Below are 19,455 nucleotides of genomic sequence, written 5' to 3' on the forward strand. Positions count from 1 at the left end.
CAGTAAAAACATTATCTTGGTTGGTTTGATCACGTTGTTGTACAAAAGAGAAAAAAATCACGATCTGAAGTCGTTCATGTCTGCACTTTATTTTGTAGGCGCTGTGCCTCTACTTCCGGTCTGTCTGTGACGTGTGCGCGCCGCGGCACCTGCAGGAGCGCGCATCAGAGCAGAGGGACTGACGGGAAAGTAGAGGAAAGAGTATTTGAGGGGATTTGTGCTCCAGGTTCAGCCTGTCAGGATGGATTTAAACCTGAGGAAACTTTCACTTTGATACACAGTTAGATTAAAGCAAAGTAGACGAAAAATGTAAACACATTTCATTCATTACTTCATTTTGAATCAAAATTATCCTGTCAAGTGGATCAAAACGTGTCTGTAGTGTTGTGAAAATTCTTATCAAAGATACCGGCACCAGTGATGAGAGCAGAAAGTATCAGTCAGTATCAAACCCATCAGCTGATCAGTGAGAGGCGGAGACTTTCTGCTCAACCACACTCCGCCTTTTCACAAAGTGGCCTTAGAAAACGTTCTAACCTCCTCCGAGAAATGAGTAAACCCAGCTGAACTACTTACAAGCACAATTCATTTTGTCAGAACTATGAGAATGTTTTCTCATCTTTGACTCTTTTCATTGTCATGTTTTTTCTCTTTATTCTGAAAGTTTTGTCTTTCAGAATGAGAAAGCTGCCGTTTTCATTTTCTGACAAGAAAAGATGATTTGGATACAGTTTTATCACTTGATGGTATTGAAGTTTTCTCATTAGTCTGTGTCAAAATGAAAAACTGGCCTCATTTCCTCACGAACTCAGAGTTTACTCAACATGAAAGTTTCCTGGTGAGCCGTCCGTCAGTCTGCTCCCGCCTGTGAGAAACTCCTGACAGGCCTGTTGGTTGTGAGGAAATGAAACGGCTGCTCCACTCCTGGATTGAAAACCTTTATTGATCAGCAGTACTGCACCAAAACATGAACAAGTAAAACCACGAGGCAGATTTCCACACGTCTGCAGAGCAGGAGAGCATGGAAATGAGGATCCGATGAGAAACGTTCTCCTTCTTCCATCAAATAACTGAAAACCCTCCTCCTCCTCACAGGGGGAGAGTCTTTCCACAGAGACCAGAACGTTCTCATCAGGAGAACCCGTCACTTCCATGTCCTCCAGGTAAAAACACTGACACTTCTTTATTGGGGACTATTGCTCAAGACACAATTTCCCAGATTACACCCTTCACAATAAAAGATTAAAGCATTTCAGAGTTGGTGAAGGCCCCCACGGAGGATTAAACCCTTCAGAATAAAAGCATTTCAGATGAAGTGACCGGCCTCAATGGAGGATTAAACCCTTCAGAATAAAAGCATTTCAGATGAAGTGACCGGCCTCCATGGAGGATTAAACCCTTCAGAATAAAAGCATTTCAGATGAAGTGACCGGCCTCCATGGAGGATTAAACCTTTCAGAATAAAAGCATTTCAGAGTAGGTGACCGGCCCTGATGGAGGATTAAACCCTTCACAATAAGAGATTAAAGTGTTTCAGATGAGGTGACCAGCCTCCATGGAGGATTGAACCTTTCAGAATAAAAGATTAGAGTGTTTCAGACCAGGTGACCAGCCTTGATGGAGGATTGAACCTTTCAGAATAAAAGATTAGAGTGTTTCAGACCAGGTGACCAGCCTTGATGGAGGATTGAACCTTTCAGAATAAAAGATTAGAGTGTTTCAGACCAGGTGACCAGCCTTGATGGAGGATTGAACCTTTCAGAATAAAAGATTAGAGTGTTTCAGACCAGGTGACCAGCCTTGATGGAGGATTGAACCTTTCAGAATAAAAGATTAAGAGTGTTTCAGAGCAGGTGTACGGCCTTAATGGAGGGTGAAGCCCTTCAGAATAAAAGCCTTTCAGAGCAAGGGTCCAGCCTGGACACAGGGTGCAGCCCTTCAGAATAAAAGCTTTTCAGAGCAGGTGACCAGCCTGGATGCAGGGTGAAGCTTTTCAGAATAAAAGCCTCTCAGAGCAGGTAGGGGGCGTCGCTGAGCAGGTGTCCGGCCTGGATGCAGTCCGTCACCCAGGCCTCCCTGACGATCTTGAACTTCCTGGTGAAGCGGCGCCGCAGGGCCTTCAGCTCGCCGGCCGCCGTCTCCGTGGCGACCAGGACGTGCGACACGCCCTCCTCCGGCGCCGCCGCCACCGTCCCGCCGTGGAGGCGGAACTCCAGCGCCCGCAGGCGCAGGAGGGGGTCGGCGCCATCCAGGTAGGCGCGGAAGGGTCTGAACATGCTGGTGGCGAGGTCGCTCCAGCCGTAGCGCTCCTCCAGCCGGGCCACGTCCACGTCCGCCGCCGCCGCCCCGCCCGCCGCCATGCGCTCAAACACCTCCCGCAGCTGCCGCTCGTCCGTGTCGGCGAAGTAGCTGTCGCCGTAGGCGTCGTACTCCTTGGCGAAGTGCTCCCTGGTGGGCGGGGACATGTGGATCATGTGGCGCGGTTGCCACGGCACCACCTGGCGGCGGTCCAGGCAGGCCAGCAGCCAGGAGGCGTGCACCACGTCGTGGCGGTCCGACTGCACCACGTTCTTCACGCGCCGGTTCTCCACGCCCGCCACCACGCAGTAGGTGTCCGGGCCCGGGTTCTGAACCACCAGCCCTCCGCACCTGGGACACAACACAGCAAGGACACGGTGAGGCGGCGTCTCCACGGCAACCGGTCAGGGGACAGCGCCTCCCTTCAGAGGCCGGCTGCAGACCGCGTCTGTCTCCACGGAAACGGCAAAGACTCATGACAGCTGGATCAACAGGTTGATCAGGTTTCTGGTGTGTTCTGTTGGAACATGTGCACAGGGTCTACTACCTGTTTCCATGGAGACAGTTGACCCGTCGTCAGGGAAACAGCTAACCTGTCGTCACGTAAACAGTTAACTCGTCGTCATGGAGACAGTTAACCTGTTTCCACGGAGACAGTTAACCCATCGTCACAGAGACAGTTAACTCGTCATCATGGAGACAGTTAACCCGTCGTCACGTAGACAGTTAACCCATCGTCACAGAGACAGTTAATTCATCGTCATGGAGACAGTTAATTCGTCGTCATGGAGACAGTTAACCCATCGTCACAGAGACAGTTAATTAATCGTCATGGAGACAGTTAATTCGTCGTCATGGAGACAGTTAACCCGTCGTCACGGAGACAGTTAACCTGTTTCCACAGAGACAGTTAACCTGTTCCCACAGAGACAGTTAACCTGTTCCCACAGAGACAGTTAACCTGTTTCCACGGAGACAGTTAACCTGTTTCCACGGAGACAGTTAACCTGTTCCCACAGAGACAGTTAACCCGTCATCAGGGAGACAGTTGACCCGTTGTCATGGAGACAGTTACCTGGCCACGCCCCTCTCCAGCTCGGACTTGGAGTGCTCCTGGGTCCCGTTGAGGATGCAGAACTCCACGTCCTGGAACATGTCGGTCTCCATGGCGACGGCGGACAGGTCCTGGGCCTTGAAGTGGTTGAGGACTCCGGCCGTGGTCTTGGCCTTCTGCGGCGCCCGGCGCTTCTTCTTCTGCGGCTCGTCGCCGTCGATGCGGAGGTGGCGCGACGCCAGCTTGCCGGACGCCTTGGTGCGGAAGCGGTCCAGCTGGGCCAGCGTGGTGGCCTGGTGCCACAGCTTGTCGTCGCGGATCCTCTCGATGCGGGGGAAGCGCAGCGTGCAGCCGGTCCGGTACATGTCGCTGGAGACGATCTCCGCCGCCTTGACCTGCACGATGACGGAGTGGCGCGGCTCGATGTACACCTCGGGCTTCTCGGCGGCGCAGAGCACGGCGGGCGGCGGGTCGCTCTTGCGGAACACCTTCCAGTGCGGGGCCAGCTTCAGGCCCAGGTCGTACAGCTCCTTCATGGTGTAGCCGGAGCCCACGCGGCACAGCGTGTGGAACGCCGACGGCTCCTCGCCGGGCGGCGCCGCCTCAGCCACGGCGCACAGGAAGTGGGACATCATGCCGCCGCGCCGGCCCTTCCCCCAGTAGCCCCCGACGATGAGCAGGTCCAGCTCGTCCATCAGGCCGTCCACGTACTCCGGCTTGATCTTCAGCCAGCCCTCGCCGCGCTTGTCGGGTTTGTAGACGGACGCCGGGTCCTTCACCATGATGCCCTCCTCCCGGCTGTCGATGGCGTCGTTGAGCGCGGCGACCACCTCCTGCACCGTGCGCGCCTCCGCCTGGGCCACCAGGTGGAGGCGGCCCCTGACGGGGGTGAAGACGGTCTGCAGGCTGCGGCGCCGCTCCGCCAGCGGCTCCTTGCCCAGCTTGCGTCCGTTGATGAGCAGGACGTCGAAGACGCAGAAGCAGGCCTGCAGCTCCGAGTCCTCCATCAGCCGCTTGACGTCAAACTTGCTGCCCTTCTGCATGAAGACGTCGGCCGCCGGGCTGAAGGCCATCATCTCGCCGTCCAGGATGCAGCTGACCACGTGGCTCTGGAACACGTTGTGGATGTACGGCGTCAGCGAGCCCTCCAGCGGCGAGCCGCCGAACTGCTGCGTGTACTCGAAGGCGTTGCGGCTGAAGTACTTGTACACGTCGCCGTCTTTGTGCAGCTGGATGCGCTCCCCGTCCAGCTTGGTCTCGATGTAGAACGGCGCGCCGCCCATCTGCCGCTCCACGTGGCGGATGTTGGCCACGGCGGCCAGCATGGGCTTGAAGGCGGAGAAGAGCCCGACGGACACGTCGCTCAGGGACACGGACGGGCGGTGCAGCTGCAGGCACACCTTCTTCAGGTCGGTGTTGACGTTGTAGAGCTCGGGGGCGTCGGGGTGGAACACCTGCAGCACCGTCTCCTTGCTGACGCCCAGCTTCATGTCCTTCAGGATCATGCGGATCAGCCACTTCTGCTCCAGCGCCGAGCTGCGCGTGATGAGCTGCAGCAGGCCGTCCTTCACCAGGTTCTTCTTCTTCCCCGCGTTGTTCACGGCCACCGAGTCCAGGAAGTCGTTGACCTCGGCGATGCTCAGGCTGCCCCGGCTGGCGCAGCGCTTCTTCAGGACGAAGTAGGCCATGCTGGCGAAGTCCCCGGCGTCCCCCTGGGTGGTGGTCGGCGCGCGGTAGTTCAGCAGCTTGCCGGCCTCCGGCCCATTCTTCGGGAGTCCCAGGACGTCGATGTACAGCTTGGCCAGCATGTTCTCCTTGATGCCATACGCCATCCGCTCCCGCTCGAACGGCGGCACGATCAGGCGCATGGCGGGGTAGAAGGAGTCGCTGGTGTCGGGGTCGTCCTTGTGCAGCGCCGAATGGAAGCTCCGCCACGAGTCCATGAAGTCCCGCAGGATCTTCGACTTCTCCGGACGCAGCTTGGACTTCTGGATCTTCTCCAGAACGTTGCACAAGTCCAGGAAAGGAACCTGAGAGGCAACGGTGGGCCCAGTAACGGTCGGCCCGGCAACCGATGGCCCGGCGACCGACGGTCCGGCAACAGCGGGGCTTCTAGAAGTTCCCTCCATGGAACCTGGAAAACAAAGGAGAGCACAATCAGCTGGAGGACTGAGGAACACCTGGAAACACCAGAAATCAATGAGCTGGAGAGCGTTTCCAAAACGTCATGCTTTCCTCCGTTTCCACTGCATTTCCAAAAAGTCGTCCTTTCAGTGTCAGCACTGTTGTCTTGTAAACAAACCGTAAAAAACGCTACAAAAGTTTTTTGACTTCACTTAAAACGACGACTGAAACTACAGACTTCTGTCGAGTAATTCTTGTATTTACTTCCGTTCCAGTTTGGATTCATGTTGACAAAAAACATCCAAACAACACAGTCTAAAATGTAAATCAGCAAACCGGGAATTTATAACATTTTAGTAAATTAAAGAGTTAAAATTAGTCCATATCCGACACCCAGACGGTTTGTGACTGTTACTTAGATAAATCGATATCGATATTTAAGAATTTTAAAAGATTCTCCAAATAAGAAAACCTGTTTCATTGCGTGTTTTTTTTTCCCTAGGATGGTGAAGGCATGGACTACAGCAGAGCAGCCAATCAGGGGACGAGCCAGCCGGCTCGTGCCCTCACCATGTTAGGAGAAAACTGTCTACGTTATAAACATTTTTAACAAATAAAAGTGTGATTTACGATTTGATTAAAATGTTTTGAGGTTATTTCGCGGTGTTATGAACAGCTTGGTGAAATATTTTGCCCGCATTAAACAAAAAAATAGTAAAGAGTACGTAACGCTTCAGTGTAGTCAGAAAGACAAGATAATAAAAGATAAATAGATATAAAATGTGTTACCGAGTGTCCGAATCCTCCAAATGAAGAGAACCCACTCTTTGAATCCTCCAATAAACTCTATTAAAGCATATTTCTCACAGTTAGCGGCATTTTAACACTTCCTCAAACAGAGTTGACGGGGACGCCAGTGAAAAGGTTCCCACCGGAAACACAAACGGAACTAAAGGTCCGGAACGTGAATAAAACAAGAAAAATGTGATAAACTGAAAGTTTCATGTATGTGCATTTTTATATCTATTATACATTATTTAATTCATTAAATTCAACTGGTTTTCAGGATTGTTATTTTAGAACCGACATGATTCATGATAGAACTGAAATATTTTGCTCATCATAATTTAAATATTTGTACATTTTCGGTTCGTATTTACTGTTAATCTTTTTATTTTCTATATTATTGTCGCATCGCCCACCAAAACACATTTCTGTTCGTGTAAAGGAAAAAAAGGGGAAAAACGTGTCGGCATTGTAATTTTATGAATGAAAGTCTGTGTGGTAGTTCCGGTCCGGACCGGCAGAGGGCGCCCGGGAGCCTCCGTCCTCAGTAATCAGCTGGTTGGTTGAAGATAACGCACGGCCGTGCTGCAGGAGGTGTTTGTGTCCTCTCCCGGGATCATTGTGGATCAGAGTCCAGTCCTCTGGGGGGGGTGAGGACAGCGGATCAATCACTCACACACATGCCTTTAATGGAGTGTGTCAACACAAACACAATGATTTTAGATGGAACAGGTCAGGTTTGGTTCAAGTCCTCCTTCCTGCTGCCGGCAGGGGGCAGCACGTGACCAGAGCGGGGGTTGTTTACATGTCTGCTGCTGCAGAGCGGGGGGGGGGGGGGGGGGGGGGGGGGGGGGGGCTCTCTGCTCCAGTGGTGAACCCTCCGTGCATGCTCCTGCATGATGTGGTGCAGGCTGCAGCAGCGCGTGCACCGACGCACACCCGCGCACACACCCGCTCTGCAGCGCAGTGTTACGTAACCCCTGCTGGACGTGATCCGCACTGCAACGAGCCGAGAGAGTAAACAACTGACGTCAGCACGTCGGACGCACGCGTCACCACGGGGGGGGGGGGGGGGGGGGGGGGGGGGGGGGGCGGAGGAGGAGGAGATGAAACAACTGCACCCAATACAAAAACTGTGTTGGTGTTTTAGTAGGAGTGTTTTGAACACCTCCCCTCCTGGAACAGCCGCTGTGCCGCCCTCCCTCCTCCCTCCCTCTGCTGACGTTATGAAATGACCCTGCTGACCCGGGCCACGCTCCGGCTGGGTTACATCATGTTCTGGACACTCTTCTGTCAGAAGGAAGCCACATCACTGCAGGGGCAGCTGCATGCTACATGCTAATGCTAATGCTAATGCTACATGCTGCATGTTACATGCTACAGGCTGCATGCTACATGCAAAATGCCAATGCTACATGCTACATGCTACATGCCAATGCTACATGCTACACGTCAGTGCTACATGCTAATGTTACAGGCTGCATGCTACATGCCAATGCTACATGTTAATGCTACGTGCCAATGCTACATGATATATGCTACATGCTAATTCTACATGCTAAATGCTACATGCTAAAGAAGCTGTAGGTGAACTGATATCGGTATCTGGTATCAGTGCACACCTTGTCTTTTCTTCCCTCCTCATCCCATCAGTCTCCTTTCCCGGAGCGTGTCCTGGTCCTGACAGGGTGTCCTGCTCTGCCTGTCTTATCCAGGACGTCTCTAATCTCCCCTTATCTCGGTGTTTTCCTCGACTTCTCACCTTTCTGCTGCTGCTTATGCAACTGGTGCTATCGCCGTCCCGCTGGGCTGTAGGAGGACCTGATGACGGGACAGATCTGAGAGGACAAGCGTCCCCCTCTGGACTCTGGACTCTGCTCTCCGGCATGTTTCTGAGACACGGGGCTTCTGGAGCCACTCAGAGGACTTCAGAGAGACGGAACAGGACTTAACGCGAAATCTTGACACTTGTGACCGTCCTGTACCTTGTTACTGCTTTTCAGAGTCACTAAAGAAAGGAACTGACTGTCAGAGTTTGACTGGCAGCTGCTGTCCGCTGGATGATGTCATCGCTCTCCGCCCATATATGGGGAGGGGGCAGAGAAAAACAGTGCTTCTCTTTGGGAGAAAACTGCTCCTTGATCAGCTCACTTTGGGCAAAAGTGAGCAAAATCCATCTCTTTTGACAGAAACACTGGTTGTCTTTCAGTCTGTCAGCTTTTCAAAGTACTGAAAGTTTTAGTTTTGACACCAGAAGCTTCAGTTTCTTAAAAGTGTGAGATTTTCCTCCATCCGGCTCCATTGTGACTGACAGCGGGAGTGATTTTGATCCAGATTTTACTTTGAAAGGGAAATGGCGGACTTCCTGTTGGATCTAGCGTGGTTTGTAGATCTATGTGGGACGAAAGCTTTCGTGAGCGTCGGTTTGAAGTCTCTACGGTCAGGAAGTCCCGGGGGACAGAGTGGGGAATGCACATACCTGCGTTTCCATGGAGACCGTGTCACACGGAGTGAGGTAGACAGAATGATGACAGCAGCCTCATTCTCGTTAAATAAATCCATTTATTTCCATAGACTCTACTGAGAGGTGAGGACAGAGGAAGGTGAGGAGCAGAACCGACAGAGACCATGAGAACCTTCAGAACCGCTTCCTGGTCTATGTACAGATGGAAGACCACACAGTCCAGAACAAGACGCTTTCAGACGCCACAGGAAATGAAAAGAAATCCATCAAAACCAAAGCTTTCAGAGACAGGGACGTACAGTGAAGAAATCAAGTTGCATTTGGTTCCAGGGCTGTAAACTAGCCGGTCCTGTTGCATACGCTGTAGGTAAAGAGCTGACAAGGCAGAGAGCTGCTTAATAAAATAGACCAATAGGATTCTGACATTATATATTCATATTTATATATATATTCTATGTATAGAACGTGACAGTGAGGGAGAGAAGAGCAGCTCCCCTCTGGAGAGCTCATGAATATGTACACAATATACACCCTGCAGAACCCGGGTCCAGCTCCGCCCACATTCACACTGCGCCGGGTACTGATCAGTCCGCAACACGCCCGGGTACGGGTCAGTCCGCAACACGCCTGGGTACGGGTCAGTCCGCAACACGCCTGGGTACGGGTCAGTCCGCAACACACCCGGGTACCGGTCAGTCCGCAACACACCCGGGTACCGGTCAGTCCGCAACACGCCCGGGTACCGGTCAGTCCGCAACACGCCCGGGGTACCGGTCAGTCCGCAAACACACCGGGTACCGGTCAGTCCGCAACACGCCCGGGTACCGGTCAGTCCGCAACACGCCCGGGTACCGGTCAGTCCGCAACACGCCCGGGTACCGGTCAGTCCGCAACACGCCTGGGTACGGGTCAGTCCGCAACACACCCGGGTACCGGTCAGTCCGCAACACACCCGGGTACCGGTCAGTCCGCAACACGCCTGGGTACGGGTCAGTCCGGAACACGCCTGGGTACCGGTCAGTCTGCAACACGCCCGGGTACCGGTCAGTCCGCAACACGCCCGGGTACCGGTCAGTCCGGAACACGCCTGGGTACCGGTCAGTCTGCAACACGCCCGGGTACCGGTCACTGCAACACGCCCGGGTACCGGGATTCATTCTGAAAACAAACGGTGGCGCCTCACGCTGGACGCTGTTAGGGCCTGGGGGGACGGGACGTTTAGGGAAAATATTCAGCTTCGCTGATGACAGACAAACTTCCACTTAGGAAAATTCTCCATGTGTTCCCAGAAATTCCTGTATATTCCCGTTTATTCCCCAATGGAAAGTTTAGAACTGTGAGAACTCCAGGCCTTTGCTGCCCTGTTCAGCAGACGACGATATCAATACTTTCGCACAGAAAGTTTTCTGAAATATCTTTTCCACAGTTAGATTTAAATTTCCAAATAAGGCCCAAATTTCAATGTCAGTAAATTCCCATGAATTCCCATAAATTCCCAGGGATTTTCCAACTTAAAATTCCAGGAGAGATTCAACCCTGGTAAACTGACATCATGTTCAAAACGTCGCCGTCTCAGTTCCCCTCAAACAAAAACCTGCTTGGGCTTGAACCGTTGCCGTGGAAACGGGGCCTGCTGTCCAGCGAGGTGGGCGTGGCCCTAGGGAGCTAGCAGTAAAAGGGAGCGTTGACAGAAAGCTGTCCGAGCAGCGTGTAAACGGGGCGTCGGGTCCAGTCCCGGGTTTCTGGTTCGATTCCAGGGACGCTGACGCCAGGCGAACGTCAGCTCGCCATTGACCCCGAACGGGATGGTGGTGCAGTGGAATGTTGATCACAGCAGGGCGGAGGGTTCCATGGTCGGAGGCGCTTCCGATGACCGGTCGCCACGGAAACGCTTCCGACGACCGGTCGCCATGGAAACGCTTCCGACGACCGGTCGCCACGGAAACGCTTCCAACAGAAGCATGGGTTCCACGTTAAGGCCTCGGGTTCGTCTACGCACATTCATCATTCAAAAATAAATAAAATCTCTCTTTGAAATATAGATTTATACTCAGCGTACCTCAACACACACACACACACACACACGCAGGTGGCGGTAGAACTGGGTGAATAAATAGCATGTGGGTACCTTTTTAGCTAGGTTTGTGATCGTCTGATGATCTTTTCACAGGAAAGACGGCCTCTGAACATGCACGCACGCACACACGCACGCACACACACACACACACACACCCTGGGTACAGTCTTTTCTCTGTAGAGGATTTGAGTTGAGCAGCAGGTTGAGTGGAGACGCCGGGTCGGATCCTTCAGTCTGAAAGAGAAAACAACAACATGTTTACTCAGATGTTTTCTGAGAGAAACACCAGAAAAAATCTACGTTATATGAAAGAAGGACGAAGAGAAATCAGTTCTAAAGAAACTGAATCCGTCTTTCAGCTGAGAGGACCCCAGATGCAGTTCTGGATGATAAACCATAACAGCCGCCGCTAAACGCCGCGGTTACATAAACCGGGGTGGGGGGTGCGCTCTGCCGTGTGTTGCTAAGGACACACCAGCGGAGACGGGGGACGGGGTGGGGGGTCCAACTCAACCCGAGGCGCTGCCTGAAACGCGTTCCGTTTCTGATGCCGCGACACCTCCACCCCACCCCCACCCCCACCGGGCATATAATCTGTAATCCCATCTACAGCCACGGCTGTGTGTGTGTGGAGAGGTGGAGGGGGGGGGGGGGGGGGCATGCAGTTATCCAGCAAGCTAGTAGCACTTCTGTCTGGAACATCCCGGCCTACTTTAACCCCCACACACACACTCACACACACGCTGCCTGGAAACTCTGACACGAGAAGCCCTGGTGTTACGTGTACGTTTGTTCTCCATGTATCATGTGACGCCAGCCACTGGATTTTCTGCCTCTGCTGTTTCACAGTTGGGAGACTTGGTGAATTAACCACTGTGTGTGTGTATGTGTGTGTGTGTGTGTGTATGTACACAACAACCATAAAGTAATTATACAAACGGGTACAAAATGTGCCACTCTGTAAACAACCGGCCTCATCAGCACCGTGCAGCTTGCATGCGGACCTCTTTAGCTAGCCTACCCCCCCCCACCAGCTAGCCATCGTAACGTGCGTGCATGTGGGAGCGAGCGCATGCTGTCCACACGCAGGACATTCCTGCATGACGTTAGCAGGACCTGGTAATCTGTGGGGGGCAGCAGATGGCAGAGGCATCATTAGGAGGAGAGGGGAGTACGGCACGTATAGGCTGACACGCTCCTCCGTGTGTGAGTGTGTGTGTGTGTGTGTGTGTGTGTGTGTGTGTGTGTGTGTGTGTGTGTGTGTGTGTGTGTGTGAGCATGCAGTGAGGAAATCAGGCTAATGAGAGTGTTAAGCGTGTGAACTCCTCTAGATTTACATCCGCTTTATTAATCCCCCGACACAAGGCTCAAGGCCCCGTTACCACGACAACAGTCACCATCCCTTGTCAGTAGCGCCCCATTTCCACGGCAACCAACAGCCACCATCGGGTGACACTATGGCCCCGTTTTCACGACAACTGACAGTAACCACTGCATGTCACTAATTCCCCTACAAAAGAGTTCAGTGTCAGGACTGTCAGGTTGTAGTTCGGTGTCAGCCTGTCAGGTTGTAGTTCGGCGTCAGCCTGTCAGGTTGTAGTTCGGCGTCAGCCTGTCGGGTTGTAGTTCGGCGTCAGCCTGTCGGGTTGTAGTTCGGCGTCAGCCTGTCGGGTTGTAGTTCAGCGTCAGCCTGTCAGGTTGTAGTTCGGGGTCAGCCTGTCAGGTTGTAGTTCGGGGTCAGCCTGTCAGGTTGTAGTTCGGGGTCAGCCTGTCGGGTTGTAGTTCGGGGTCAGCCTGTCGGGTTGTAGTTCGGGGTCAGCCTGTCAGGTTGTAGTTCGGCGTCAACCTGTCAGGTTGTAGTTCGGGGTCAGCCTGTCGGGTTGTAGTTCGGGGTCAGCCTGTCGGGTTGTAGTTCGGGGTCAGCCTGTCGGGTTGTAGTTCGGCGTCAGCCTGTCAGGTTGTAGTTCGGGGTCAGCCTGTCAGGTTGTAGTTCGGCGTCAGCCTGTCGGGTTGTAGTTCGGCGTCAGCCTGTCAGGTTGTAGTTCGGGGTCAGCCTGTCAGGTTGTAGTTCGGGGTCAGCCTGTCGGGTTGTAGTTCGGCGTCAGCCTGTCAGGTTGTAGTTCGGGGTCAGCCTGTCGGGTTGTAGTTCGGGGTCAGCCTGTCGGGTTGTAGTTCGGTGTCAGCCTGTCAGGTTGTAGTTCGGTGTCAGCCTGTCGGGTTGTAGTTCGGCGTCAGCCTGTCAGGTTGTAGTTCGGTGTCAGCCTGTCAGGTTGTAGTTCGGGGTCAGCCTGTCGGGTTGTAGTTCGGTGTCAGCCTGTCAGGTTGTAGTTCGGTGTCAGCCTGTCAGGTTGTAGTTCGGGGTCAGCCTGTCGGGTTGTAGTTCGGTGTCAGCCTGTCAGGTTGTAGTTCGGCGTCAGCCTGTCAGGTTGTAGTTCGGCGTCAGCCTGTCAGGTTGTAGTTCGGGGTCAGCCTGTCGGGTTGTAGTTCGGTGTCAGCCTGTCGGGTTGTAGTTCGCTCCTCCAGATAAAGCTGTGAGTCACCAGGAGTTGACACTGCAGACGGCTGACTCTGCTAATCTGAGTGTGGAACAGAACATCCACTCTGCTGAGCTCCCCTCCCTCCCCCTCCCCCGCCGCCGGCCGCAGAGGTAAACAAAACCAAGAGGTAAACAAACTCCTGACCCCGAAGCCAGGGCGCCAAGTAAGCCGACTTGAGGTGGCGAGAGAGAGAAAACAACAACAACAACAACACGTCCCACTTCAGTCTGCAAATGGGTGGATGGTGAAAGTGGCAGACCTGGAGACCGACTGTAGACACCCTGAGACACTGGAGACCGACTGTCAACACCCTGAGACACTGGAGACCGACTGTAGACACCCTGATACACCAGGTGACCGACTGTCAACACCCTGAGACACTGGAGTCCGACTGGAAACCGACTGTAGACACCCTGATACACCAGGTGACCGACTGTCAACACCCTGAGACACTGGAGACCGACTGTAGATACCCTGATATACCAGGTGACCGACTGTCAACACCCTGAGACACTGGAGTCTGACTGGAAACCGACTGTAGACACCCTGAGACACTGGAGACTGACTGTAGACACCCTGATACACCAGATGACCGACTGTCAACACCCTGAGACACTGGAGTCCGACTGGAAACCGACTGTAGACACCCTGAGACACTGGAGACCGACTGTAGATACCCTGATACACCAGGTGACCGACTGTCAACACCCTGAGACACTGGAGTCCGACTGGAAACCGACTGTAGACACCCTGAGACACTGGAGTCAGGAAAAGACGCTATGACAACATCATGACTCGGGAGACAGCACAAGTCAGTCTCGACAACAACTGATCATTTTGAAACGGTTTGGGGTACATTCCTGGGGGGAAACAACTTCTTGAAAATGCAACTTTCTGAAAACTGTGTGTGTATGTGTGTGTGTGTGTGTGTGTGTGTGTGTGTGTGTGTGTGTGTGAGTGTGTACATGAGCCAACTTGTGGCCCAACATGCTAACTCTGAGACATCGTCATGGAGACAGACGCCGTTTTGAAAGCGTCCTGTAAACATGAGACGTCGTCCTGGAAACAGGGTCAGCGTGACGTCCTGTCCCCACCCCGCCTCCCCAGGTTTTGTGGTCAATGATCCGTGTGGGAGCTGCCGGACTCCCATAATGCACCCTGTTTTGTTTGCAGCTCCGCCCCTCCCCCCTCCTCTGGCTTCCGCCGGAGCGGAACGTGCCGCCGTGCTTCCGCCGCCTACGTGCTCGAGTCCACGTCGCCGGAGCTGGAAAACATGTTCCGTCTGGAACATGAGCGGAACACGTGAGACGGAACGCTGCTGGAGCAAAACAAGCTGCACGCCGCTCTGACAGAGGCATGCTGGGAAACATACACTCTACTCGGGGACACACACCGGAGAAACTTTAAAGACTGACTTTCTCTGAGGAAACACAGCTTGTTGAAAACGGACAACCGAGAGAGGGCCCAGTGTAGGTTATGGGACCGATACCGATGTGCTAAAGAGACTGTCAGCAGCCGATACCGATACCGATGCAGGCGTATCGTCCATCTGTGATTCTGCTCATTGAAAGCTTTCATTCATCCCCCGCGGTGTGTCTTTAGCCCCTCCCCCACTCCTTGTTTACTCCGCAGCGCTCTTCCTCGGTCACGTTTCAACAGCAGCCGCGCGCTGCGTTCACACGCCGTGGGACACTCCGCCGTCGCAGCAGAGCGGGAGGTGGAGGGGGAGGGAGCATGTGAAGCTCAGAATCCGTAGCTCCCCTGAAGGCAGCACCAGAGACAGGCTGTGTGAAGCGGTGTGGATCAGAACGTGGTTCCGAGCCGGGACTGACCTTTGGCAGTGGTGGCGGCCTCCTTGAATCCTAGGCAGACGTACGGCGAGCCGTGTAATCCGTTGACGCCGCCCTTGCAGCTGCTGGCGGGCTTGAACCCCACCAGGTCCTGGCACTTGTCCACGCCGCCACCGCCGCCGCCATCCAGCAGGTTGAGAGCGATGTAGTTGAGGCCGTCGGGGAAGCCGGCCGGGCCCCGCCGGGTCACGGGGCTGCCGTACTCCTCGTCCGAGCCCTCGCTGCTCCGGGATGAGATGTTCTCCACCGAGCTGTGGCGCTTGGGCGCGTCGCCGCGGGCGTAGCGCGGGAACACCGGGGTCACGGTGGCCGTGGAGGAGAAGGTCTCGGAGCTGTGGCGCCGGCGCCCCTGGGGGTTGGCCCGGATCACCTTGGCGGAGCGGTCCGGGTCCAGGCTGGAGGAGGAGGGGGCGCCGAGCAGGAAGACCCCGATGTGTTCAGGGACACCCTGGTCCTCCGGGGAAAGGCCCGCCTCTCTGCTGCAACACAAACAAGAGGTAAACAAGGTGGAAACATGGTGGAATCGTGATATGAAACTGACGTAAACAGCGTAAACATGATGTAGGTGTGATGTAAACAGCGTAAACATGATGTAGGTGTGATGTAAACATGGTGTAGGTGTGATGTAAACATGGAAACAAAGTAGATGTGATGTAAACATAAAGTAGATGTGATGTAAACATGTAAACAAAGTAGATGTGATGTAAACATGATGTAGATGTGATGTAAACATGGAAACATGATGTAGATGTGATGTAAACATGGAAACATGATGTAGATGTGATGTAAACATGGAAACAAAGTAGATGTGATGTAAACATAAAGTAGATGTGATGTAAACATGATGTAGATGTGATGTAAACATGGAAACATGCCATAAACATGATGTAAATGTTATGTAAACGTGATCGAAACAAGTCAATAACATGGAGTAAACGTGATGTAAAAATGATGTAAACGTGATGTGATGTAAACATGACAAACTTGATGTAGATGTGATGTAAACATGGTGTACACATGTCGATAACATGGAGTTAACATTACGTAAACAAGTAGTAATCATGATGTAAACATGAAAACATGATGAAGATGTGATGTAAACAAGTAAACGTGGCGTGAACATGCAACCGTGATGTAAACATGGCGTGAAGATGGCGTCTGCGTTGCGACTGTCCGGTTATCCAGACGGCGATACCAACCTGTCGGCGTTGTGGGGAACGAGCTGCGGCGTCGAGCCGGTTATGGGGAACGCCATCTCGGCGTAGCCGTTGTTGACGCTGTCGCCATGGTGTCGGGAGTCTTCCTCCGTATGGTAAGCGCCGTCGTCGTCCTCCGAGCACAGGGACGACTCGGGCAGCGTGTCCAGGCGCTCGCCGGGCGTGCCGGCCTCCTTGGGCGAGCGCCGGCCCAGGTCCAGGTTGATGTAGTCGCACCGGGACGACCTTCCCGGAGCGCCGCTGCCGAAGTCGATGTTGATGTACTCGCCGGGGCTCCGGGGCTCTGTGGGGAGCGGGTGCTCGTTCATGCTGGGCAGGGTCCTCAGGGTGTCCAGGGACAGTCTGTTGGGCCGGCCCAGGCGGCCCCGGTTGTGTCGGACCGGGGATGGCGCCGGCGCCGAGGGGCTCAGCGGCGAAGCGTGCGCGGCGCCGGGCTGCATCACTGAGTAGTAGTCCGACTCCCCCGCCCGCTGCCTGGCGGTCTGGGGGCTCATCAGGACGTACTGACCGTCGTCCTCGCTCCTGGACGTCTGCAGCTTGAGGGACCCGTTGTGAAGGGCCGGCCTCGCCGCTGCCGCCTCTCCCGGGTAGTAATCGGGTGGCGTCTGGAGGGGAGGGGGGTTCCCGGGAGACATGTTCATGTACTCGCCGTGGCGGTCGGGGCTCTCCACCGAGGACTTGGAGCCACACCACATCCTCATGTAGCCGCTGTCCTCCAGGGAGCCGCCGCAGGGCGAGCCCGTCTTGCCGGACTGGGGGTGCACCCTGGGGTTCACGATCTGCTTGGGCGCCGACACGCACATGGGGCTCATGGGCACGTAGTTGTCGGCCCTGGCGGACTGCGGCGCCACGCCCGGCGTCATGGGCATGTAGCCGTCGTCCCCCAGGTTGCTGCTGGAGCTGCGGGACGAGCCGATCTCCACGTCGCCGTAGTCCTCGGGGTAGCAGACCTGGGGCGAGGCGGAGTGGGCGCCCAGGCCGCGAGCCATCCTCATCAGCGTGTACTCGTCCAGGGAGGCGGACGACAGCGGCGCCGCCACCCGTTGGTGGCGCGGCGTGGTCAGGGAGTGCGTCCTCTTCCTGTAGCCGCCGTCCATCATCACGTAGCCGCAGGGGTCGCGGGAGGGGGGGGTGCTGGACAGCGAGTCGGGGGTGTCGCTGCGGGTCAGGGACAGGAAGCGGGGCTCGCCCGGACTGGAGCTGTAGTCGTCACACAGCAGGAGGCCGGCGTCGCTCAGGGAGCCGGAGATGGAGGCGCTGCAGCTGAAGGGTCTGCGGGACTTGTCGGGGGTGCGGGTCCCGCCCCTGGGGGACATGCTGATGGGGCTGGAGGCGGCCGGGGGGGACTGGGACACCGGCATGGAGCAGCTGTGGTGCAGGTTGGAGGCGGACTCCAGCATCCTGCAGGTGCGGCCGCTGCACCTGCTGAGGTGGTTCCCCGACCCAGAACCGGGACCGGAACCGGGACTGGTGGGGCTCCCGGTCACCGATACGGACATGGACGCGGGCCGGGCGGCGCCGCCGTCGCCCTCGCTGGCCGTCCGGACCCGGCAGGACGTGGCGGTGCGGGAGCGCCGCACCCAGCCGGTGTAGCTGGGCGGCAGCTGGTTGAGGGTGCGGCGGGCGGGCACGGAGATGGGGTTGGTGCTGGCCGACTGGCTCTTGCTCCGGGGCCGGAATTCCGACAGCTCCTTCATGGCCTTCATGGCCTCCAGGATGGTCTCGTGGATGTTCTGGGCCACCACCGGGTCCTCGGCCTGCATCCAGAACTCTCCCGGGCCCGTGACGGCCGAGCGGCCCACCTCCACGAAGAAGAAGCTGTCGGAGTGGCCGCAGCGCCGGATGTTCATGAGCTGCAGGCTGACCGCCGCCGTGTCCGAGTTGAGCTTGACGAAGCTGACGGTCCGGCTGGACAGACACAGCCGGTACACCCCGGTCAGGTTCTTGGTCTGGCCCAGACCCTTGGCCTTGAGGTTGACCTGCCAGACCTCCCTGTACGCGGCGGCGGCGGCGGAGGGGCCCAGCGGCCCGTAGCCCGTCTCCTCGAAGCCCACCAGGGAGGAGGTGGCGGCCGGGCCGTCCAGCAGCCGGCCCTCGGACAGGACCTGGCTCAGGACCTGGAACCAGCTGTCCTGCTCCTGCTCGCTGTCCGCCGCCACGGCGAAGTACTCGTCCTTGGTGTAGAGGGCGATCAGGTGCTTGTGCTTGGCGTCCGCGCGCTTGTTGACGCACAGGCACGAGTCCAGCGGGACGAGGCGCTTGGCCGCGGAGCCGTTCCTCCACTTCTTCTCGCTCTCGTAGTACTCCAGCCGCGCGGGGCGGCGCTCCGTGGCCTCGCGCAGCACGAAGAACCGCCGGTGGCCGTGCTTCTGCTTCCGCAGGTAGCCGCTCTTCTTCACCCCGGCGGACAGCAGGTGCGCTCCGGGGCCGGAGGAGGGGGGCGGCGGCGGCGGAGGCGGGGGAGGCGGCGGGCTGGCCATCTCTCCGCTCCACGCGCTGAAAAACACGACGGGCCGAACGCAGATGTAGAGGAAAACACAGCCGAGCGCGCGAGCCCGTCTAATCCATGTCAGCCGTGGCGCGCGGTGTCCACGGAGCGGGGGGGGCGGGGGCAGCGGGGGGGGCCGTGATCCCGGAGAAAAACAACATGTGACTCCTCCGCGCGCGAGAGAGAGAGAGAGGGAGAGAGAGAGAGAGAGAGAGGAAAACACGGAGTCAGGGGGCGGGGCTTCTGCAGGGGCCGTGCCTGTCAATCACCCGCTCAGGCGCCGCTGATTGGACCAGCTCAGCGCGCAGGCCCCGCCCACTCCCTGCTCTACCAACAACCCTGTGATCCAGGCAGAAGACATGTCAACAATACACGAAAAAAACAGAGCAGTGGCTCCGACGCTGAATAATGAGGCCAGCTAATACATTTATATTTAAAAATAAATGCTTCAAAAAATCTGAAACATATCGGAAATACCTCAGCAATGAAAAATACGAAAATATTAGAAAAATCTGTCTTCAACGTATATTAAAAGGCTCTGCAGTACTTCAAAGTATCTC

General features: G+C 55.5%; 2 protein-coding genes across 3 annotated transcripts; both read right to left on the reverse strand.

Annotated features, from left to right (window-relative positions):
• Positions 1 to 929: 929 nt before the first annotated feature.
• Positions 930 to 6,387, reverse strand: lig4 (ligase IV, DNA, ATP-dependent). Its single transcript, XM_030087130.1, has 3 exons — positions 6,266 to 6,387; positions 3,374 to 5,486; positions 930 to 2,649 (listed from the first exon to the last, which is right to left on the reverse strand). Exons 2-3 carry the CDS (start codon positions 5,479 to 5,481, stop codon positions 2,010 to 2,012), a joined length of 2,748 nt encoding a protein of 915 aa, XP_029942990.1. The 5' UTR covers positions 5,482 to 5,486; positions 6,266 to 6,387; the 3' UTR covers positions 930 to 2,009.
• A 2,417-nt stretch (positions 6,388 to 8,804) lies between these two features.
• Positions 8,805 to 19,041, reverse strand: LOC115385049 (insulin receptor substrate 2-like). Of its 2 annotated transcripts, none has more exons than XM_030087129.1 (3): positions 16,390 to 19,041; positions 15,173 to 15,666; positions 8,805 to 11,037 (listed from the first exon to the last, which is right to left on the reverse strand). In XM_030087129.1, exons 1-3 carry the CDS (start codon positions 18,885 to 18,887, stop codon positions 11,033 to 11,035), a joined length of 2,997 nt encoding a protein of 998 aa, XP_029942989.1. In that variant the 5' UTR covers positions 18,888 to 19,041; the 3' UTR covers positions 8,805 to 11,032. The 2 variants fall into 2 exon arrangements, with proteins under 2 accessions (XP_029942989.1, XP_029942988.1); XM_030087128.1 differs by having other exon boundaries at positions 15,173 to 15,669; positions 16,390 to 19,040.
• Positions 19,042 to 19,455: the final 414 nt, after the last annotated feature.

Source organism: Salarias fasciatus, unplaced genomic scaffold, assembly GCF_902148845.1.
Source record: "Salarias fasciatus unplaced genomic scaffold, fSalaFa1.1, whole genome shotgun sequence".
Lineage (NCBI taxonomy): Eukaryota > Metazoa > Chordata > Actinopteri > Blenniiformes > Blenniidae > Salarias > Salarias fasciatus.